The sequence below is a fragment of the Cetorhinus maximus genome, chromosome 15 (assembly GCF_964194155.1).
Source record: "Cetorhinus maximus chromosome 15, sCetMax3.hap1.1, whole genome shotgun sequence".
In the NCBI taxonomy this organism is placed as follows: domain Eukaryota; kingdom Metazoa; phylum Chordata; class Chondrichthyes; order Lamniformes; family Cetorhinidae; genus Cetorhinus; species Cetorhinus maximus.
In genome coordinates, this window is record NC_135893.1 from 38,116,762 (window position 1) to 38,141,564 (window position 24,803).

The 24,803-nt window shown below is 42.1% G+C and overlaps 1 protein-coding gene and 1 long non-coding RNA gene across 2 annotated transcripts in view; both read left to right on the forward strand.

Annotated features, from left to right (window-relative positions):
* Positions 1–24,597, forward strand: part of hspg2 (heparan sulfate proteoglycan 2) — a 524,258-nt gene extending 499,661 nt beyond the window's left edge. Inside the window, exons 87-92 of the mRNA XM_078558280.1 lie at positions 5,720–5,795; positions 6,637–6,715; positions 12,583–12,653; positions 15,470–15,553; positions 17,302–17,405; positions 18,490–24,597. Coding sequence (XP_078414406.1) covers positions 5,720–5,795; positions 6,637–6,715; positions 12,583–12,653; positions 15,470–15,553; positions 17,302–17,405; positions 18,490–18,662 — 587 coding nt within the window. The 3' untranslated portion in view covers positions 18,663–24,597. The remainder of the gene's footprint in view (positions 1–5,719; positions 5,796–6,636; positions 6,716–12,582; positions 12,654–15,469; positions 15,554–17,301; positions 17,406–18,489) is intronic.
* On the forward strand, positions 4,272–4,642 carry LOC144690611 (uncharacterized). Its single transcript, XR_013578916.1, has 3 exons — positions 4,272–4,296; positions 4,532–4,559; positions 4,598–4,642. It is a non-coding gene; the product is annotated as an uncharacterized LOC144690611 (long non-coding RNA).
* Positions 24,598–24,803: the final 206 nt, after the last annotated feature.

Sequence of the window (24,803 nt, forward strand, 5' to 3'; positions counted from 1 at the left end):
AATGAAGTGCTTTGGTGACTTAATCACCCACCACACAAACCTTTTCAGCTGAGGATTGGGTGTCTGACTACTTGTTCATCCTGGAGCACGTGCTGAGCAGCACTGTCTTCAACAGGGAAATGTGGTGCGAATGAGGACTATTGATGGACAAGTTCATCTGGAGCTCAGGTTCAGCACCTTTCCCCTTGTCTCATTATTGAATCTACATAAGGACACGAGAAATCTATGCTGGCCATGCTCATAGTAGTTCAAGGCACACTATATGAAAGGATTCACCAGTTGCTTTAACAAAATTAACCCTAGTAGTTGGTGATATTGCTGGATTGCAAATTATGTTAAATGGTTATCAGAATTTAGCATTCAGCAACACATCTAGTGATAATTTTGTACAGCTTTTTTTCCAATTGGAAGCACAGTTGATTCCATGTTTAAATGATGGGTGATTCTGTTAAATTTTAAAAATATGTTTAGCAGCCAGTGTGAAAACTATTTAACATTGCAAATAAACCATTTTCTGTCTTATGGGAGAACAGGTTACAATCCATGCTTGCATTTGATTATCTCCCCTCCCCAGAATGGAGCTTAAAGGCTAACTATTGAAAACCTTATTAATAAAATGATGATTGCATCGAGAATAATAGACACCAGGGAGTAATCACAAACAATCAGCTAGTTTGAAGGGTTCAGATGATATACATAGCAAGTCAAAACTCCAGCTGTAACATGTGACATTAGTTTTTTGGTGTCTGTTATTTTGATAATACATACAATTTCCATTTGATGTGAGTGTTTTAATCTGACTTGTATTTACTTTGGTGCTGGGTCTAGTCAGGCGAATATAGCCCATGTTCCCAATACATACAGTCTCACAGGGGGATGGACCCCTTTTGCTGACTTTATTGCTAGTTGATCAGGAACTCATGTATAATTAAATTATTCTCTATTCACTATATATACTATTATCTACGCTTTATAGGGAGGATTGTTTTTCAGCTTGTTAAATTAGGAAACAAGAAAAACGCTTGCATTTCTATAGCATTTTTCACACCCTCTGTAACACAAGAGGAAGGAGCAGGAGTAGACCATGGGGCCACTCGAGCCTGCTCTACCATTCAATACAGTCATGGCTGCTCTACTGCCTAAACTCCACTTTCCTGCCAGCTTCCCATATCCCCCGAACCTCCAAGAGACCAAAGTTCTGTCCATTTCAGACTTAAATATACTTAAGGATGGAGCACCCTCAACCCTCGGGTAAAGCATTGCAAAGATACATAATCCTTTGAGTGAAGCAATTTCTCCTCATCTCAGTCCTAAATGATTGACCCCTTATCCTGAGACTGTGCCCCCATGTTCTAGTTTCCCCAGCCAGGGGAAACAACCTCTCTGTGTCTACCCCTTCAGAATCTTCATTAAGATCACCTTTTATTCTTACAAACTCAAGAGTCTTGGCCCAGTTTTCTCAGCCTTTCATCATAGGACAAGCCTCTCATCCCAGGAACCAAGTGAACATTCACTGTACTGTCTCCAAGGCAATTATGCTGCTCTTTAAATATGGAGACCAAACCACACACCGTATTCCAGATGTGGTCTCACCGAATCCCTGTACAATTGTAGCAAGACTTCTTTATTCTTGTACCCCAATCCCTTTGCAATAAAGACTAACATGCAATTTGCTTTTCTAATTGCTTGCTGTACCTGCATGCTAACTTTGTGTTCTTTGTACAAGTACGCCCAAGTGTCTCTGAACACCTAGGAGTTTCATGCCTTTTAAAAAATATTCTATTTTTCTATTCTTATTAACAAAGTGAATAACATCACACTTCCCCACGTTATACTCCATCTGCCACTTTGTTGCCTAAAAACTTAACCTGTTTCAAAGCCATTGATGTACTTTTTGAAGCGTGTTCACTGTTATAATGGAGAAAACATGGCAGCTATTTTGCACACTGTAAGCACCCAGAAACAGCATTGTGAGAATAACCAGGTAATCTATTTTGGTGATGAACAAATGTTGGTCAGGGCACTGCGGGAACTCCCCTGCTCTTTTTGGAAAGATTTTTTTTAAGCATCCACCTGAGGGCGCAGACGTTCATCTGAATGCCAGGACTTCTACAACAATCCCTCCGTACATTAAGTACTCAAGCCCTTCAAGTGGGGTTTGAATGCACGACCTCCTGACTCAGCAGTAAGAATTTTACCACTGAGCCATGGATGGCATCTTATGATTATAAAACAAGAAATTATAATTCAACCTGTAATATGCATTTCAATACATATGAAGGGTATTTTGGAGGCATCACCAATCACCTCCAGAAATGATGCTGCTTTATGCCCTTGGTGCATTATCATCCTGGTGTAGCAATAAGTATCATCTGGGCCCAACAGTGTGGCAACCCCTGAGAGCTGTTACAGGTCAACTCATTGCCTTTGTGTCCAACTTTGATGAGCTTATTGCTTGTTCCATATTAGGCAAGTTTTTTTTTGCTTTTCTAGCTTTGACTGGTGGAGTTCCTGTGCCCTCTGTTTAGTGTGGGGTTGAGCTGCCATTCCTTTCACATTGACTGTACTACCCTAAAACACTGACCACTTCCCTTGCCAATGTTGATCAAATCTAAACCGGTTGGTATCAAAAGCAAGACACAGCTTTCATTCCTGAGAGAGTTAATTGACTTTTGTTCAGTCTCATGGCTCTCCTCTCACACCCAGTGTCCCAGCTGTCCCGTTTTTATATGCCTTTTTAAAACAAATAAAATAAACAAATTAACTAACAAACTAATTGAAAGTCCCAAAAGGAGCACTGTAACAAAAAGACAAAGCTTTAAAGGAAACTTATTAAATTAAAATAATGTTCTCGGGGCTGCTGATGCACTCTAGCCTCTGCAACGTCCACCGGTCACAGAAGGCCTCAAGTGTACCTGCAGACACCGCATGTTCCCTCTCCAGGTACTCAAAGTACTTAATTAAACAATGCCCTTCACCTGTATATCTTAACAATATAATGAACATACTATTAGCAGCCCATGGAAACCTGGCCCACTTCTTGGGCATTTTTCCTTTTGTTGATTATTTCACATGTTGATCACTCTGTGTCAGGAAGATTGTGTGATTTCCCATCGAAGCTCCAGGGAGGCGAAGCATACAGTCTTAAAATTCCAGAGTTGTGAGCACATAATCCAGGTTGACATTCCAGTGCAGTTACTGAGGGAATGCTGTGCTGTCAGAGGTGCTGTCTTTCAGATGCGACATTAAACCAAGTGCTATCTGCCCCCTCTTGTAGACATAGAAGATCCCACAACACAATTTGAAGAAGAGCAGGGGAGTTGTCCCATGTCTCCCATCCAATGTTTACCCCTCAACAAGCACTTGGAACAGATTATCTGGTCATTTATCATATTGCTGTTTGTGGGCCCTTGCTGTGTACAAATTTGCTGCCACGATTCCCTACATTGCTACAGTGAATACGTCATTGGTTGTAAAGCACTTTGGGATGTCCTGAATTGTGAAAGGTGCTACACAATTACAATTCTTTTCTTTTGCCACTTATTCACCATCACTACATAGCAAGCCATTTGCACAGCATAAAGTGAAGGGTCCATATGAGGAAACTCTGCCAACCATGTCCAGTCTCTGGTGTGACCCATTTGTTCTTTCCCTGATCTTTCCCCTGGGTGATATTACACCCTGGGTGTCTCCTGCTACGTAGTTTAATTCTCCTTCTAAGAGGCACGATGGTGAGAGAGGGAAGTGAGATGTCTGCTTCTGGGTGTCTCTGCAGGTTCCCTGATCAGGAAGGTACAGAGGGCTCTATAACATGGTCACCAGCAGTGTCCAGGAATGTGTAACGATATTTGGAGATTTGGGTTAGGGGTGACCTCCAGTTTTAATTCTCTAATTCTCTCTATTCTATTTGCTTCCTTGGGCTGCAATGAGAAGACTGCAACAAATGATTAGGGTTGGTTTTAACTCAGGTGTGGGTTGGGAGGGAATCTGTCATTCACAGAGAGTTCAGTGGGGTGCCTGAGGTCAATTTAATGCCCTGGCCCCCTTCAAGTTTCTCCTGCTAGGAGTGACGCCAGGGCCAGCAGGTGGGAACAGGACTTGGATCAGGAACCCAGTCATATTCCAGGGAGCTATTATTGCTGGGAAGTGGGGCTTCACCCAGGATACTGCACTGAGGGGGGAGAGGCAAGGCTAGGGTTCGGGGTGAGGAGAAAGGAGGCCAGGGTTTGGGGTGAGGAGAGGAAAGGCAAGGCCAGGATTTGGGTAAGGAGAGGAGAGGCAAGGCCAGGGTTCGGAGTGAGGAGAGGAGAGGCATGGCGATAGGGTTTGGAGTGAGGAGAGGAGAGGAAGGGTATAGGGTTTGGGGTGAGGGGGAAGAAAGACAACGCCAGGACCAGGGGTGAGGAGAGGAGAGGCCAGGGTTTATGGTGAGGAGAGGAGAGGCAAAGCCAGGTTTTGGAGGGAGGAGAGGAGCGGCAAGACCAGGGTTCGGAGGGAGGAGAGGAGAGGCAAGGCCAGGGTTCAGAGGGAGGAGAGGAGAGGCAAGGCCAGGGTTCAAGGTGAGGAGAGGAGAGGCAAGACCAGGGTTCAGAGGGAGGAGAGGAGAGGCAAGGCCAGGGTTCAAGGTGAGGAGAGGAGAGGCAAGGACAGGGTTCGGAGGGAGGAGAGGAGAGAGCAAGTCTGGGGTTGCGAAGTGAGAGGTAAGGTCACAGATGGGGAGGCCTTGGGCCTAGACAGCGTGGGGTGGGGTACTTCATTGTTTCATTGGGTTTTCGTGTCAAATGGAAATAGTAGAGGGAATCTCTGATTTGCAGAGTTTCCTCAAACATTGATTAAAAACAAGTGTAAGTTTTGATATTGGGCCACAGCTGAGGAATATTCAGGGGTGGAACATAAAAATGTATTTCATTTGTGTGATTTTCTTATCAGCCTGTCACTGGAGTGTGGAAATGAGTGAAATGAAAGCTTCCCATTGTTGTTCGATCTGCACATGGACTGTTGTGAACCGCAGCACAGCTGCATTATTACAGGAGCTGGTGTGAACTTTTATACAATTCATATTTCAGCTGATCGAATAAAATAGTTTTGCGGGAAAAGGAATCCATTTCCTGGAAGTGAGATCTTATTTTAAAATCTGAAGAGAAAAGCTCCGTTTCCCCCAGAGAAATATTGTAATAAAAGTGACAGAGTAACAGTCAGGGCTAAAACTGTAATCTCGCAATTGATTTGAAAAGTTCACTGTTGAGTGGGATCTCATTAGATGAAGCCCAAATAGGGTAGGCAAAGCACTGGTGAGATAATACAATGAAGATTGGAGTTCTGTTGACTCCCTTCTAAGTAATTAGAAGGACATATAATGAGTGTTTAATCCCACTTTATTTGAATTAACATGTTACACAAAAACATAAAGATAAAGCCTGATGATGAGGAGGAAGCATTTTAAGGATTAGTAAGCTGTAATGAAACCTTTAATCAAAATACTTAAGGTGGTTCAGTAACAATATTTTGATAAGCCAGTATGTATCTTAGCGAGGCCTAGATCAGGTGGATGGCAAAGAATGTAATAGCTCCTCATATAGTGGTTGTTTGATTCTAAGTTCTCCCTGCGAATGATTGAGAAAAAAAATCACTCAATGGAAATTTGCGCTGTAGAAAGGGAGGTTCTCGATTCCTGTGGCTTATTACTGGTGTAAGCTTTCAATATTATCTTTTTATACAGACTCTCCTGTGCAGTATGGAGCTTTCTTCCACAATGGAGGATACATCGTGTTACCAAAACAGATGTTCCCAAGGAGGTAAGAGCAATGAGTGAGTGTCAGAGTGACAGTTAAGGCACCTGCCAGGTCTAGTTGTGAGTCACACATCCTGAGACCACTCCTGGAAGGACCAGTGATTATAGCTGTAACAATGTGTGAATCTTTATTGGATTGTGAAGGGTGGGGGTTCAATAGCATGTGGATTTAAAAGGATATCAGTTGACTTTCTCTCTCTTATGGATTTAAAATCCACCAGGCTTTGATCCCCGGCCAGGATTAGCCCATTGAGCATTGATCCCACCAGGGGAAAGGTTCTGTCTCTTTAATAAATCTTTGCCACCCACCCTCTCCTCCCCAAAGTCAGGGGCAGATGGTGGCAAACTTTTGCCCACAGGAAAGTATCTTCAGATATTCCAATCACCTCCTTTATTCAGAATTCTGCCTTTTCTTCCATGCCCACGACCCAGGATTGGTCCCTCTTGATGGGCGGCCATTTCTATCCTTGCAGTAACCAAACTGTCAGCTCACAGAAAATTCAGTGGGATTACCGCTTTCCACCAGACTGGGGGGTGTGTAAACTCCCTCCACCCAGATACATCCCTCTGATATGGCCAACCTTGGGACTGAAGTTCCGCACGGCCTGACAGAAATAGCAGAGAAAGCCAGGACTGAAAGCTCCAGGTTCGGGCCTAACACCCAGGCCTCAAGGCACTCTCCAGTCCAGCCTTACAGCAGTTGTGCCCCTTCCTCTTCCATGAAAGGCCACAGACATCATGCACCTTATGAACCGCAACCTTTGGGTACATTGGGAAGGCACTGTGACAGTCGAGAGAAATTTATATTCCTTCCATTTAAAAATTCTGTGGTTGAATTTTCACAGTTCTCCAACTGCTCCTGAAACCATTGAAATGGAGATTCACACAACATCGCTTAATGGCGCCCTGCTCTGGCAGGGAGTGGTAAGTGCCTCAAACATGTCCTGACAAGTTAATATAAAATTTTGGAACTTGTGTTTTATTGAAAACTTTGAAATATTACACAATGAAGAGAGGAACTGTTCTTTACTCATGCAGAGGGGGAACTCTCCGTTATGAATTTACCGCATATTTTCCCTAGTCTGTTCAGCAATACAATTCCCATCGGTACCACACAGATCATTTCTTGCTGTCTCATAAGAGGCATTCTGATCTTACGAGGTGTGGGCTTCGAAAATGATAGTAATGTCCTGCAGGTGAACGCTCAGAATGTGAGCATCTTGGTTCTGATTATTTTTCCGTAAAATATTCTTAATCCTATTCCCCAAATCCCATGTTGTCCAATGTGGCCAGGTCAGTAGTGTTGGCCACAGATGTGCCTGTATTAAATATTGCAGTGTATCATTTACTAGGCCCCTCCATGTTCTGCACCTCCAGAGATTGCTGATGAGCCTCCTGCTACCTTTTTATACCTTGCATGATGACCCTTCCTGTTTGGACATCCTTCTTTTTCCTGCTGTATGCCCAACAATCCTTAAGCATTTGTCCAAGGAATGGCAACCGCCTCCATTTACCCTAGGAACACCCGTGTGCCGTGCACTGTGCCAACTTCGAGACTCCAGGTCTGGCCTCTTTACTTTGATTCGGATCCCAGTCAAGTCGGAGGGGTGACCCGTCGCTCCAACAGTTCCATCTAAAGGGTGGTATATAAATGTACTCACCTGTCCGCTGTTAGTCACGAGTGCCCTCCTTGGTCCCATCCTGGAGATCCTGCCAACTGTGCCACGTCTTGTGGGAATTTCAAGCACCAGTCTGGAGGCAGAAAAGTGCGGAATATCAAAGTTTTATTCAAGCATTTGCAGGGGAGAAATACCTAGTGGACTTAGCTCTCCTCAAAGAATCGATGGTTACCATAGCCGTATTTATATTTCCTCCTAGTGTGACCATATTATTCCAGCTAACCCAATTAACAATTGTAAAATCAACAAACAATTTATTGACCTATAGTTTTTCCACACTACAGGTTCCTGATTATGAAACAAGGCAGTGATATGGAGGAGGAGATAATGACTCCACAATATCAATTCCTTTTCCCAGCACTCCTTGCTAGGCCAGGAGGGGCAGGAGTGTTCATCCAGCCCCTCATTCCTGGCTTCAACATTCATAATGCTGATTGTTGCCTGTAGCCCCAACCCCCTGTCTGCAGCCTGCCCTGGGATACTGATTGCCGGAGTTCCATAGAAACGGACCCCATGGCCTCCTGCTGCTGGCTCCGCCACCAATCCCCACCCCCGCCACAGCACCCAGCTAACCTGAAAATTTGGCTGTTTGCTAGGCAGGGAACAGAAGAAAAAATGATAAAGCAACAATTCCTGTATTCCTAGGCAGCAGCAGCCATTTCCTGGTTGCTTTTTTAGATCCAACACAATGTGAAAGGATTGCTTGACTGAACTTTGCTTGATGATCCATACAGGCTGTGGGTAAACTCTCAGGAGCATGGCATCACTTCAGCACCATACATCATACAGTTTAATTTCACCACAGCCCCCACTGCACCCTCCACCCGCCCCACTTCATACCAATTCAGTATAGCCTTGTTAAAAGTCACCATATTGATAATACTGAAGACAAAATGTTCATCAGCCCACGAGTATCAGAACCTTTTGATGAAGAGGCTGAGCAAATTGGGCTCATACTGTCTAGAGTCTAGAAGAATGAGACATGATCTCATTGAAACCTACAAAATTCTGATGAGGCTTGACAGGGTAGACACAGAGAGATTGTTTCTGCTGGCCAGGGAGTCTAAAACACAGGGGCACAGTCTCAGGATAAGGGGCCAATCATTTAGGACTGAGAGGAGGAGAAATTTCTTCACTCAAAGGTTTGTGAATCTTTGGAATTCTCTACCCGAGAGGGTTGTGGTTGCTTCATCACTGAATACATTTAAGGCTGGGATAGACAAATTCTTGGTCCCTCAGGGAATTAAGGGATATGGGAGCTGATGGGAAAATGGAGTTGAAGCTATGATGGTATTGAATGGTGGAGCAGGCTCGTTGGGCTGTTTGGTTTACTCCTACTCCTGTTTCTTGCGTTCTTGTGGTGTTCGTGCAAAATTGTCCCCAGGACACTTCACTATTCCTGAATTCTGAGATCACACTAAACTCTAAGATACAAATGCCCTATTCAGGTGTGTGTTTATCAGTTTTAGTTTGGTTTATATGCATTTTAATGGACAAATATAAAATATTTAGCAGCAGACATTAATGTAATAACATTACTGCATTGCAAGTCCCATTACTGCATTTGTCTCTGTTTACAAATCTTCAGACACCAATGTGCCTGTCCCTTTTACCAGGATGGCAATAATCCTTTAAGGGGTCTCGCTTTCAACACTTCACTATGAGCTTTAATGTTAATCTTTGGTGTTTTGATCTGTAATTGCCAGTTCTGCCACTAGGTTGCACATGCTATCCCTTTAGTCTCAGTTGAATTTATACCTGGATATCTTGGGGTGAAATTCCTGTCTGTTGATTAGATTGAGAGGCAGGCCTGTAGGGTTTGGATACCATTCAGTAGGTCATCATGAAGCCTTCATAGTCTTAAGTAGGTTAACTGTATGTATTTATTAACTACAAGAACTATGTACATATACACAGTAAAGGGTTCAAGCTAGGCGCTGTCTCCATGCTTGCTTGTGCACACGGCTCTGTCCAACACTAGACTGACCCGTAGATGTGGGTCAGCTGTTCTCTTACATCATTGTGTGGGCGGTACTGTACTCAGTTCCATGTTAACCCTATATGTGCCAGACTTGTATACTACAGCAGGTACAACTTAACCATGAAGAAATATTGGAATTTCACCCAATCTGCACCCAGAGTAGCAATGCCACCTTGTAATGACTGAGCAAACATCGTTTAGCTCCTCATTATGACTGGATGCTTGTCTTGCACCAGAGGGGCAGAAGCTCCAAGTGCACTGACCTAATGGCCATTTTGATTGTGTTTGTGGCCGCAGACTTCATGTTTAGCCTGTTTTACCTGTGAATCCTCTTCCTCAGATAGGCCTTCCTTGCCTGCTGACATTTTGCTGATTATACTCTGTGCTCTTACAGTTTCTGGTATTATAGTTCCTTTGACATTTTTGAAATGAACCTTGGCACAGTGTTCACATTCCCCTGAGCCTGGAGGTAATGGGTCCGAGCCTCACTCCTGGTGGGGGAAGATGAGAGCTCTGCCCTTTGAATGCTGGGTTGACATCCAGTGGGATAATAATGGGAGTGGAGAGTGACCCTGTACTCCCTCCAGTTAGACCCTGCCATTTCCCCCAGTAAGGTCAGCCTGAGGACCTATCCAGTTTTCAGAATGGCCTGCTGCTACCAGAATTTTAAGGCCATTTAAAGGACTGAGCTGCTCCAGATCCTCCCAACAAGGGAACTAAATCATTGACAAAGAAATTATCAAGTAGTCACTCCCATTGTGGTGTGTATTTAATTCAGTTGTTTGTGATTTGAGTTAAAGCCAGGAGCCAGGAATGCTTTTGTCCCATTATTGAATTGACAATAGCTAATTTCCTGAAATAAAGCAGAATGATGCTGTTTCTTTTAATAGACCAGTAGCTCAAAAACAGACCTGTATTTCTCTCTGCTGTTCTTTGGAAGCTCACTATCTGATCTGAATTTATGATCCCAGTCTGCAAAGGAAACATTGTATGTCTTGGCAACAGAGTGGAAATTCAGCATTAAATGTTTCTAAATTATGCAGAGAATTGTCACAGATGGATTTGTTAAGGTATGTGAAGATTGCCCAGACACAGGGACGCTATCAGATGCTGACACACTCTTGTCGACACAAACATACCAACACACCCACGCACATACATTTAAAGACACACATGGACATGAAATTATCAGAATAATTCATTTTGGGCTGAATCATGACAGGCAAGATAATCAGCGATTTCATTTTTTTTTTTGAAAAGTAAATTCAAAACTACTCTGGATGATGAGCAGAAAATAGGATTGATATTCTCAAAGGAGAAGATCAAACCAGCCATATCTTGTGGTCACGTAATCTCAGTTTGTACTCTTGGTCCAAACAGGATTGGACTTGGCTTCATTATCTGCCTTAGTTACATAGATTGCTAACACTCACAATCTAGACTCACACAAGAGCAAGGTGAATGACCATGGTATCAGAAGGGCTGTCACAATCTATGGAATTAGTTCCAGAATGAACTCTCATTGAGCTAAGGATAAAATTGGGGCATAACTGTTCTTACAGCTCTTCCTCCCAAGGCTTTTCGGAAACAGCTGTGCAACATACTGGTGCAGCACCTTTCAGAAATGTACGTCTTGACGTATATGGGTGCTTGTTGGGTGCTTTTCACACATTAGAAACAATTAAACAATCATCAACATAACATTCATCATATAAAACCTAGGCAATTATTTTGTCCTGGCCATACTGCAGTACAGATCACACAGGAGGTTTGTACTCTGCTTTCCTGACCTGTGGTAACTTATTCAATTTGTCTATTACTCTCTCACTCCAGTATTACTCTCTCATTTCATTAGTCTATCACTCTCTTGAGCCCAGTGAGCCAAAGCTGGACTGAAATCAGGAAACATTTCTCCACATAAAAACATGGTCAACTCTTGGAATGGGCTTCCAGAGAGAGGAGTGGAGATGAGAATCCTGGAATCAGTTTTAAAAGTATCTTGAAGCTGACATTGGGATAATGAAGAACCTCTGGGGAAGATTGGATTAAGATGGGAATTCCTTCATGTTGATAAATATGCAAGACAAGGTTATCAAATGATTCACAGTGGTTACTTCACAGGAAAGGTTAACACCAGGACATCACCTGCCTTGTGTATATGTTGCATATAGGGTTTGAACAATAGTTAGATACAAGGTATGGGGAACAAACAGTCACGGTGAATATACAATTCAGTGAATAACAGCAACCAGGAGCAAATATTGGAGTGTAATGTGACCAAAACAAGTTGTGTTCTGCTACAGCTCCCCAACCCCCACCCTACACACAGACACATCCCACATCACAACAGACAGAGAAAGAAACAACATGAGTTAATCTCCCATGCCATTGCACATGGGAGTCAAGATCAGGTGAAGTGGGATAGTTGAAACATTTCTCTGTGATTCAGCACATTCTACATTCATGCATCCTGTCCTTATTTGTATATAATACTTTGGTATTATGTTATTATTTGTAGGCAATTAACAAAGCTTTGGGAAGTAGAGTTGTTTGGCGCAAAGGAATTTTTCTGCAGTATAGGCTGAGTTGCTGAGAGGCACAGAACTAAGGCGCTTTGGTGCCACTATTGGTGGGAGGGTGTAATTACAGAATGGCAGGTTTACATACGATGTTTGCATTATAAATGTCAATGTAGGAAATTATAATAGGAAAAGGCGAGAGAAAAGTGTGACAGAAATATTACAACAGGAGAAGCATGCAGACATGAGTGTTAATATAGATTTTTACAAAATCAGATAGCGTACAAATTATAATCTAACCTTGGGGTTTTAAATATTTTCAAACTGCTTTAACTTCTGTTGTTTGATATCATCTGAATCCTTGTCATAGATCACAATGTTTAGCATTTTTATTCTCTACATACATGCCTGTATTCAACTGGGGCCTACAGTTCCATATCTCACAAAGAGAAGTCGTCTGTTGTTATAAGTGAAGAGGATAACAGATTTCTAAGTTCTGATGAAATGTTAAGCTTTCTCTTTCGTTCATTGGCTGTCTAGCCCAATGTGTATTTTCCAGCTTGCTGGCTTTAGTTTTATTTTTGTCAATAATAGATTTTCTTGTGTTTGTAGAAACACGGGGAAAATGGAAGAGGAAAGGACTTTGTCGCTCTCGGTCTACAAAATGGTCACGTGCTCTTCAGGTAAGGCAAGCAAGGTGTGATGTGATTCAATGAAAAAAACTTATTTATTCACCCAGGGCCCAGAAAGCTCTTCCAGTCATGTAACACTAAGACCATAACATAGTTGTGTGTTGTGTAACGTATAATTTCCTTTCTGCTTCCTCTGTCCCTATTGCATTGTACATGTGAGCATTAGTATGCTCTTCTTTCTCCATGCCTACCCATTATAGTTGAAGGCTTGTACAGATACTCTTATTCTTCTGTCCTTTGCCTCATATTTTGTGACATTGTGTGATTTTAACTTGCCAAATTCAATGTTAATAGAGTATTATTGGCCTCGAAATGTGGTCAGTAGACTTATTCCCCTCTTTACTGCCAACAGTCTTCCTTTCGCCACCTTAACATGGGCACCAAGCAGCCTACCAGTTTCAGATGGGTGTCACTTTAATATACAAATCAAGTTCATATGACATACATCAGATTCCAACCACCATTATAGGATAGAACTAGTGGTGACACTGTGAACTTCCTGTCCAGTTTCACTGACAGAGACCCTGAGAAGGAGAATTTTCAATTATTCTTGTGGGCCAGGAAGAGTAAGTCTCTTGTGGTTCTCCAGGCACCACAAATATTCTGGGCTGATGCCACCCCAAGTTCTGCAACACCTGCTTTCTCTTTCCTTCCCCCCCCCCCACTTGCTCCCCCCACCCTGTCCCAGATGCGCCTTGCTGGCCAGGATAATATGGAACATGGTCAGTTGCATCAGAATGCCCGTTTTTAGGTGGGCAGCTCATCTATTTATTTAAATGAGGCCTTGACATCAAAATGGCTGCAGCATCTTCACTACCAGAACAGCCACCCAAAGATTTAAGGCCAATCCCAGAGATTTCCAGCAGGAACCAACAGATAGGATGACATCCGTTCTCACCTGAGGTACTGAGGTCAATGGTAGGAACACAGTCATCTATCTACCTGAGACCACTAAACTCATGTCAGACTAGAGACTGGTCCAGTCTGTCTGGCTCAGTGGCTCACTGAGGCTTCAAAGGGACCATTCTGTCCCATTCACACGATTGAGTCTTGAATCTTTTCACTTCAAAGAAAAAGGTCAACGTGCTCGTGATACCAGAGATAATTCAGGTCAATTTAGAAAGAAGGAAAGAACTTGCATTCATATAGTGCCTGACATCACTTCAGTACATCCCGAAGTACAGTACTGTACTTGTGCCGTACAGTCAAGTGTGGTTGCTGTTGTAATATATGAAACACAGCAGCCAGTTTGTACACAGCAAACAGCCACAGCAATGTGATCATGACTAGGTAATGTGTTTACTGAAGTTACTTGAGGGATAATTATTGCCCATGACACAGGGGGAATGCCCCTGCTTTTCTTCAGATAGTACGTGGAATCTTTTATGTCCACCTGAGAGGGCATGTGGGGCCACAGTTTAATGCCTCACACAGAAGATGGCATCTTCAATCGTGCAACACACCCTCAGTACTGCAGTAGAATGTAAGCTTGGATTATATTCTTGTGGTTGCTTCTGATACAGAGCCTTCACCTCAGAAATCAGGCAATCTTCTTCACATAGAACAACCAACATATATAATAGACTCCGGGGTAGAGCATTGCAGGTGACAAATCCAGCATCATTTTCGAGCCTGCAATGGGGGAACTGTAGAGTATTTCTGGATGGATGAGCTAGGATAGGGTGGGAGGGATGAATAGCCTTCCTTATCTGTAGTTATCCTTTGATTTTATGATCACTTTTAAAATAATGGGTTGATACTCTCCATTAAAAAAATGAACATGGGGCAAATGCTTTAGCATCTGTATGATGACACCAACAGTTTTTGCTATTGTATAATGGCTTGTTTTTCTGTTCTTATTTTCAATTAGCTGTGATCCAAATAATTTATGGAGATAGATATAATTAATGATAATGGATGTCATCACTTGATCACTGTACACTCACCTGTCATTCACTATTGTAAAATAACATACCAAACACCCAGTCTATGGCAATATCCCTTTCATGGAATCATGTTGCCTTGCATTTAGAAGGTTGAGAGTGATCTAACCAAAGTCTTAAAGGGATTCAGCAGGGTGGATACAGAAAGACTGTTTTCTCTGATGGAGGAATCCCAAACAAGGAGCAATAATATTAACGTTATAGCTAGTACATTTCAGATTGAAATCACTGTGGGTAGTGGTAATCCATGAGGTCTTGTGACACAGTGGGTAGCATCCTTGTCTCTGGGCCAGAAGCTCCAGGTTCAAGTCCCACTCCAGGACTTGTTGGTCAAGGAAGGTGTGTTCAACGAGGATAACGGGTTGAGTAAACCCTTCCAATACATGCCAATGGCAGGTGGTAAGAGCAGGAGAGATTCCTGGTCAGCCATGAGATGGAAAGAAATTGGAGCCTTTACCATCACAATCCATAGCTCCAGATTACAACATGCAGGTAAAAGCGTATGTTGCCACAGCAGTTGGGGGCGCAGTTGGCTGGATGGCAGGTGTGGATCTGATTGGTGCCAACAGCATGGTGTTTAATTCCCCGTTACGGCTGGGGTGGATTTGGGACCTGCCTCCTTGTCCTACCGGTGGTGGAGGTCATGGAGTAAGGGTATTGGGAGCTATGGAGCATAGCAGGGTTGAGGGTACAAATCAGCCATGATCAAATTGAGTGGCTCCAGGAGCTGAACTGCCTACTCCTCTTCCCATCCATATTCAGCCATTCATGATGTACCTCAGAATTGTGGCACAGTAACAACAGATTCTTCTCTAATGTTTTTTGTGATACAATTTTTTGCACATTTTATTTTTCTCCATTCAGTTACCAGCTGGGAAGCGGTGAAGCCAATATCCTGTCAGAAGATCCGATTAATGACGGGGAATGGCATAGAATAATTGCTGTCCGGTGAGGAAATACACTTCTGGTAATGTTAATATGTACAATAGTATAATGGTAATGCTACTGGAATCATGATCAGAGGTACGTACTAATGTTTCAGCTCAAATTCCACCACGACAGCTGGAATCATCTAAATTCAATTAATTAATAAATCTGGGATAAAACAACTAATGTTAGTAATGATCATGGAACTACCAGATTGTCGTAAAAACCCATCTGGTTCACTAATGTCCTTTTGGGAAAGAAATCTGCCAACTTGTGACTCCAGACCCACAGCAATGTGTTTGACACTTAACCGCCCTCTGAAATGGTCTAGCAAGCCACACAGTTGTCCATTTTTAGCTTTCATGGGATACTAGCGTCATTGACAAGGCCAGCATTTGTTGCCCATTCCTAATTGCCCTTGAGCTGAGTGACTTCCCAGGCCATTTCAGAGGGCAGTTAAGAGTCAACCACATTGCAGTAGATCTGGAGTCACATATAGGCCAGACCAGGTAAGGATGACAGATTTCCTTCCCTAAAAGACATTGGTGAACCCGATAGGTTTTTACGACAATCGATGATGGTTCTCATGGTCACTGAGGCTATCTTTATATTCCAGATTTGTTAATTGTATTTAAATTCCGTCAGCTGCTGTGGTAGGATTTGAACCCATGTCCCCAGGGCATTAGCCTGGGCTTCTGGATTACTAGCCCAGAGACATTACCACTATGCCACTGCTTCCCTAAAAGTTATAGAATATCTAAATACCTGCTTGGACTGCAGTGGTTCATAAATGCAACTCACCACTAACTTTTCAAGGACAATTAGGGATGTGCAATAAATGGTGGTCTCCCAGCTACACTTGCATCGCATGAAAATAAAAAATAAAAATGCCCTATCAACAATATCTTATGCAGTGTATTAAGTGGTGCTCAAGTACCTTTTGGAGCATCCTGAGGATGTGGAAGTTGCTATATAAATACAGAGTTTTTTCTTCTATTTATGTAGTGCCTTTCATGTCCTCAGAAAGCTTTGAAGTTGTTCCTGAAGTGTAGTCACTGTTGTTATGTAACAGCCAATTTACACAAAACAAGGTTTCAAACAGTCAGGATGCTCAGTGAGAATGGGACATGTGGAGAATTCCCCTGCACTTCTTCAAACAGTGCTATGGGATTCTTTACACCCAACTGAACAAGAGAACGGAGCTCAGCTTGGAAAGTTGGACACAGCTGGCGCTCCTGACTGTGGGCGTACCTAAGATTTGGGCCAGAACAAGCCCATTTCTGCTAGCACTGGAAAATAGGGCCCAGTATGAAAAAAAAATGAAGGCTGTAAATCTCAAATGAAACCAAGAACAAGTTCTAAGTTCCCAAAAAGTTAATCATCATCTGAAAGGCAAAGGTTAATGTTTAAAGTATGATCTTCATTCAGAACCCTCTAATTATTGTTTTCCTTTGAATCTGAGTATCCCGCGTGGAAAAATCATTTGTAACTGGTTCAAATTTAAATGGGAATTGAAACTGGTCCCAGTTGAGCTATTCCCAGTTGACTAGCTCCAAGCTGGCCAGTTGACTAGCTCCCAGTTGACCAGCTAAATGGGAATTGGAACTGGTCCCAGTTGAGCTACTCCCAGTCAGCTCGTCTTTGAACTTTGCAGCAAATTGAAACGATATCAGACTGAGGTCAAATGTTTTTCATGATGTCTAAAGCTCAAGCAATGTGTATGTGAAGTTGGAGTCTGTTCAGAATCTAAGCAACATTTCTCTCCACAGAGAAGGAAAATTGGGATATATCCAAGTGGATGGTGACGAGATTGTGAGGGGAGAGTCCAAAGGAGACAAGGTCATGGTGAACACAAGGGGAAGTGTCTATTTGGGTGAGTGTGAATTTTCATGAGGTAATTTTCATCAGCTCAGCTGATTTAATGTCAGAACGTGGAGTGGTGACTGGATAGCCTCTGTTTCCCCTGTCCCATCAGAAGGTGTCTTGTAGACAGAAAGAGAAAAAGAAAAGCTTGCCTTTCACAAACTCAGAATGCCCCCAAAGCTCTTAACAGCCAATTAATTACCTTGGAAGTATCATTGCTGTTGCAGTAAAGGGAAAGGCTGCAGTCAGGTTGTGCACAGCAAGATCCTAAAAACAGCAATGCTATGAATGACCATAAGATCTATTGATAGTGTTGTTAGTTGACCAGGACACCAAGGAGAACTCCCCTGTTGTTCTTCATTGGTCCACGTGAGAGGGCAGACAGGACTTTGGTGTAAGGTCTCCTCTGAAAGACTGCACCTGCATTGGTGCAGTGCCTGCTCAGTATTGCATTGGAGATATGCATAGAATATGTGATTAAGTTCACAGTATGGGGCTTGAACCCACAATCTTCTGAGTCACAGGTGCTAGTGGCACCACGGAGCTACTGCTGACACCTCAAGTCTCATTAGGATTCTGCCTCCAGTTCTAGCATTTGCGTATCCCCAATTTTAATCAGTCCACCATTGTTGGCCATACCTTCAGCTGCCTAGCCACTAGGGTCTGGAATTCCCTTCCTAACCCTCTCTGCCTCTCTACCCCTCTCTCCTCCTTTAAGGCATTCCTCAGAACTTAACTTGTCGACCAAGCTTTTGGTCATCTTGTCCAAGGATTGCATTAGGTAGCTCGGTGTCAAAGTTTGTCTCAGAGTCACATCTGTGAAGTGCTTTAGGGTGTCTTATTATGTTAAAGATGCAGTATAAGTGGCAGTTGTTATTGCTATTAATCGTTAATAAGAGGAGCCAAAATGTTGTTGACTACCTTGAATTATTGAACAATGTTATTGATTTAATTAATGGACCAGAAGCACCACTTGTGCACATGCGGCATGCATGCCACCAAATTGTGTGCCCTGATCCCACGCCAAGAACCTGTGCGGCATAACTTCTACTCCATATCTCCGCCCTGGTGTAATGTTTCCTTTCTATCCTCAGGTGGTGCTCCAGACATTGAACTCTTTACAGGGGGAAAATTCACCTCAGGAATTACCGGCTGTATCAGGAAAGTGGTCCTTGTAAATAAAAGACCTGACCAACATCAGGTTCAGCCTGTCGACCTACAGGTTCACGCTGAGGGAGGGGTAAACGCTCGAGAGTGTTCATCATAGACATTCTGACTCACTAAAGGCAAAGTAGAGACTTCTGGGAAAGGTGCTTTGCTGCTATTAAATTGGATTGTTTTGTGTTCTTTAATGCAGTCCTCTTTAACCAAAAAAAAATCATCACAATGTCATCCAATTGTATTCCGTTGAATGAAGGTTTTCGGCAACTTGGATTGGTTTATTTTGTACCTACAACAGCCATACAAGAACACTAGCATTATCCTTTGAGGCCGAAGCTCCTATGGATTTAGATTTCTCTAGCACTGAATTTTTGGAATATTAGTGAACAACAACAGCTAGGAATCAGTCTTCTACCTTTGCCTCTGGATTCTAGTACTGTGTTTGAAGGCACTCTGGCCTGGTTGGTGCCTACTTGAAATGAACTAGGCCCAGTTCAATCATCACTTGTTTTACAAAAGAAAGGTTCACAAGCTGTACGCCTGAAGGTTTATTACTTAAGTATCGGAGGGCTGGCCATTGTAGGAGTTCTTTAATTGTACAAAATATACAGATATCTGAATTGGTACCATACAGAAAAATGACAAGGGTTTATAACAATTTTGCTTCTATCAGACTGGCAGCCATTTTCTGTGCATGTACACTGCTGGTTTACCAATTGTTCAGCACACATTGAAGTCGAGAATTATGCTTAAACCTGCTCTGGAATGTATGCCCATGTATGTATTGGTGTAAAATGCCACTTCTTAAAATACTGCAAAGGTGCAGAGGTCTTCCTGGACTTCATACTCACAAAGATAGCCATTGAATAAGATACAACATGAGTTAAGGTTTGAGATCCTAGGGTTAGCTGGACAGAAGACAGTAATATCATAACACATTAAGGAAAAAGAAAAAAACTCACTCAAGATTGTTCTGAAAGTTCAATTTTTTAGTGGCGTAGTGGTAATGATGCTGGACTAGCAAGCCAGGCGTTGTGAGTTCCCGTCACAACAGAGAAAATTAGGAAACGAATTTGTTAAATTTGGGCCGACAAATACTAAAACAATCCAACACATGGCTCCAGTCCCAAGCTATATGGCTCACTCTTAATGCCCTTAGGGTAACTAGGAGTAGATAATAAATACCAGCCTTGCCTCCAGCGCTCAAATCCTGAGCATGATTTTCTTTTAATAGCGCAAAGCTCAATTCCACCCAGCGCATACTCTTGTGTGCCTTTACAAAAAGCTTCTGTTCAAGGTAATTGTCTCTTGAAATCAAGGAATTCAGCAAATGCCAAAATTGAAATCAGTGAAAGGACACTGTCTTCAGGAGAAGCATTTAGCTACCTTTTCAGTGTTTGCAAGCACACAATTTGCTACATCAAAATTCATTAGCATATGATTTAGACAGTGCGAAAGATTTGACGTGAAGTTACACTGACAACGGACTTCCCAAGTACAAAATGGTTCCTCATGTTTCCATGAAGACAATGCCTCTTGAACTTACGAGCAAGACTTCTGTCAATGTCTGGATTGTTTTTATGTTAGTTGGTTCCTTTTATGGAGTAAATGGGACTTCCCGAGGATGAAAGTATTGACCTGCACGAGAAAGAATCTGTGAATGTTTTTTCTCTTCCTTGCTGAGTTGGCCTGTTGGTGTAAATCCACCTGAAGAAGAGATTGCCTCCAACTCCCAACATGCTGTCCTCATCATTTGCTTTAAGGATTTGAGTGGTGCTGCTTATTAGACAGGGTAAAGGTCAAGGAAGTTCTATTAAATGTGTGATCAGCTTTTGCATCCAACCTCCTGACGACAGAGCTACCCTCGAACTGTTGGTAACACATTGTCATGCACGTGGCATGGTGCTTAACTGAAATACTAAGGGAGCAGGTGTACAGTTCACAAACAAGCTAGAAGAGAATAAAACAGTCAATGAGACACTAGCACCTCTGGCACCAATAATATCTTCGCTCCAGTCCTGGGCTTTAAATTCAGGTGCAAGTATGCATTTTAACGTTTAATGGCGGATTGAGATTTTATTTTGAAACTTAAAACACTATTTGCAGTTCCAAACCTTCCAGGTATTGTTCAGAATTGACTTATTCATTAAGAAAGCCACCTTGTGAACCTTTTTGTGAAAAATATTTTCTGGACATATATCCAACACACACACTTTTTAAAAAGAAAATCAAACCAGAGCATCCTTGCATAGTTAATACCTTATTAGAACTACTGACATCCCTCTCCAAGCATAGCCAAGGCAATCACACACAAAGCATATGTTAGTGCTCTTAACATTTAACTATGCATTTTACTGGTATGTACGACATCCTTGAACATGATTGTAATGTTTGATCATTTTCTGTTTTTTTTTAACCAAAGACATTTTCTTCCAACAGCTGCAGTATTAATGAAACCTGATTCCTCAATAGTGAGTCAGCATTTCAGCTACCTATCCCTCAGTATGCTACTATTAAGTAGAGCAGGTTTGAGACATGCCTTAGATTTATTGTGTGTATCTACAAAGCCATAAAAAATAACAATCTTAATCTTACTTTGTTCAATGGAATAATTTATAATGGCTTCATTTTTCTTCACATCATTCTTTGTTAGGTAGACACTACTGGCTCCACGTTAGAAAGTTGTAGTAATTAATTTTCATTCTGGTTTAGGAAGCTGTAAGAAGAATACCACTGGTATATACATCATTTTCAATTAGGCACTAGTGCTGTGGACTACTAGAATAATTAGGAACCTAGGTTCCCTTTCACAGTTTCTTCAAAATGCATCCTGGTGGTGATTGAATTCACTTTTCATTCTGCAAACTGTCTAGGATACAAGTTCTTTCCTCTAGTTAAGGCAGTGGGGGTGGAACGGGACTGGAGAAGGAGGGGGCCAGAAGAAATTAAAGAATACATACCTGGGTTAAAGTCCTGCTTCAAGGATGAAGAGAAACCTTTTATTTCCCTTGGCAGTTACAGATCTGCACATTGTACTGGCTGGTTCCAGAGTGAAGACAGCAATTTAATACACAGCTGTTGGTTACTGTGCTTTCCTAATGTTGCATCCCTGGGAAGGAAGGAGCCAGTGCCTCCAGTATTCCCCACATATTGTTACATGGGTATTTAGAATGTGTCCTCTAAACATTTTTATGCATTTTGTGTTAGCCATATTTGACTAATTTGATTTCCTGGTGCCAATGTGGTCAAATAAACAGAGCAAAGCAGCCAGACAGGATCTGATGAGCTACCTGATGATTTGATCCTGTCTGGGCTACAATAGAGTGTACTATACATATGCTGAGATACATTAAAATTTGTCATTTACTTCCTGTGCCATTTCTACACTTGATCCCTGTTGTATTCGATACAATCTCTTTGTATTTTGCAGCTTATTTCCATATATGGATTAAGCATTTACAAGTCTGAGACCCCAAAACAGATTGTTATCTTGTCACTTTGTTTTAATATGGAAATGGGAGCATTTGGCACCAATGGTCACCCCTCCCCCCAGTCCATGCACCAAAAACATTCACCCCCAAATCTATTGAGATCTTCTAACAATCCTACTAGCCAGGGTATCCATATTCTGTGTGTTGTATTAACCTACTAAAGATTCCTGAAGGATATACAGTATTTTTATGTGAAAAATAAACTCTTACTGATATTAACTTTTTGACACCAAGAATGACGGCCTTGCAATGTAGATTGTTATACGAAACTGCAGTCCATTTGGAGGTGATTCAATGACTTGGGCAATGGGAAGTAAGGATACAACTGAATTATTAAAAGAAGCATCTGGGATGCTGAATTTTTAAAATGTTTTTAAGTTTGCCTGAAGTAAACCCCATATTTCAATTTTTTTTAGACTCCTACCTGCCTGTATGATATATCATAATGGGAAACCCACCATCGTACAATAGTCCAATTGCCAAAATATTTAAACCTTCATGGCTCACCTTAAGTAGGGGCTATTGCAATAGTTATTGGGTAGCACTGATTCAGGGACCTGGATTCAAATCTATATTTTTTTTAGCTCCCTCTCCCTGGCCACACGAGCTCTCTAATTGAGAGAGACTCTAAAGACTATCCCTCTGCAAATTTGTGTTGTCAGAAAACATGTGGGCTGATTTGCTGTCCAATGTTCTGCCTCTGCTGGATGAAGCATTCTGATAACAGTAGTTGAGTTTGAGAGCCCAGGATAGGGCCATCTCATGTCACAGAATTCTAAGCTACTTGGCCACATAATAAAGTGAGCGCTGACACTGTCTTAAATTCTTTAAGCTTTAAGCACTAAACACTGTAGGCCACACGATGGGGAAATAATCTAGGAGTATATATCATAGAAACTATTCAAAGGGATTTTTTTTTAATGGGTTTCTTAAACTTTGACATGTTTAAATATACAGTAGTTGTATATCACAGCAAAAAAACTGTACCAGTATCTATCCCATAGTAACTCACCCTGGAGCCCTATTTGGTTATTCTCCCCAATTCCAAAAATGTTATCAGAACTATTTTTCTCTGTCATTTTCTCATGATCTTGCTCCAAGCCAAACCTACCCTGTCCATTTACTTAGTCGTTCCTCATTGCCCACCTTGACCCTTATGATCATCTGCCAGCTGTACAGCTCACCAACAAGTACAACAGGCCCTCAGTGTCATGGCTGTGAAATCACAGCAGCTGCTGATGTTCCACCACCACAGCCTCAAACTCTGTGCAAGCATGGTGAGGTTACAGAATCAAAATACGTGACAATCATCCAAACTTACTTGCCAACATTTTCTTCATTATTGTCCCAGTTATTATTTACACATGCCACTTCTAATAGGAGCGATCCAGGACAACACTATATATGGTGCTAAAGAGGAGCATTTCAGAAATGAAAGCTCACTGGAGAAATCACTTAAGCTTTGATTCAGGTCTAAGCAGGGCAGAGTTTCCCTGATAAATTTGGACAGGGATACAATGAAATTACATCCTTTTAAAAACAGTTAATCGTCTTCACATTAGATCAGGTAAACCGATGCCTCCCGTGGTTCTGTTCAAGATGATGACACTGCCAGCAGCTTGTCAAATTGTGCAGGTAATCTTTGAAATCAGGCACTATGAAAATTGTAGTTTTTTTTTAGCACCAGTGCCTCTCGATTTGCCTGTGAGATTTGTTTCTGCCCAGGTTTCTCTACGTTCAGCAACATCCCGAGAGGCAGTTCCTTTTTTTTTATTCAGATATATATCCTTTCATGGACAAGAATTTGGTTTGAATTATGTACCTGCCGTGCTAACCTATACAAGGCTCATTCCGAACTTATCAGCCTTTTATCCGGTAATTTCCCGAGTCACCTCCATTAATTTTGGACCATCATTTTCAAAACTCCTACCTCAGTCACTGTGACAACAGAACATAAGAATCTGTACAAGGTGCTGGCGGACACGACTGGTGTCACCTGGCAGCTTTCAGGCATTCAGTCCTAGGTGTCCCAATTTAGCATGTCTCAATTAGTTGTCAGTTTCAAAAGGTTCCAAAGTCATTGAGTGCAGGGGCTGTATATAAACCAAAGACCCTGGAAAGGTGCATATCGTGAGTGGAGTTGGAGATATGATTGAAAAGAACATTGGCAGCCGCAGAAAATGGTCAAAAGCACGTTCATAAGCAATTTCACTTTTATACAGAATGACATTTTTCTACTGCTTGCAGGAAAATGTAACGGCCATTTAACATAACACAGCTGTCACCGGTGGGGGTGGGGAGCGGGGGGTTTATAACAGTCTGGGTGGCACGGCCTGGTGAGAAATGTAACTGAAACTACAATTCCAGTGGATATTGTGTTGTTTACCAAATCAGAACTGTTTAAGATTTTTTGTCCTGGCAACTATATATCAAAAATGCCACTTGTTTGGTGCTTAAGCAGGTTCCTTGGGATTTGCAAGTGAACCTACTGTTGCTGTCTGTGTTCAATGCATATTATTTAAACAATTAAAGCTTTTTAATTCACTGGAACTGGTGTGATGTCATGATCATCTTGAAAAAGAGAGAGCCCAACCCCCTCCTACTTTTAACAACAGCACCATCGCTGAATTCCACCATCACCAAAATCTTGGGAGTCATCAGAAGCTTAAATGAACCAGCCACATTCAGCGGCAAATGTTGCCACCTCCTGACCCTTCAAAACCTTTCTACTATCTACAAGGATCAATCAGGAGCAT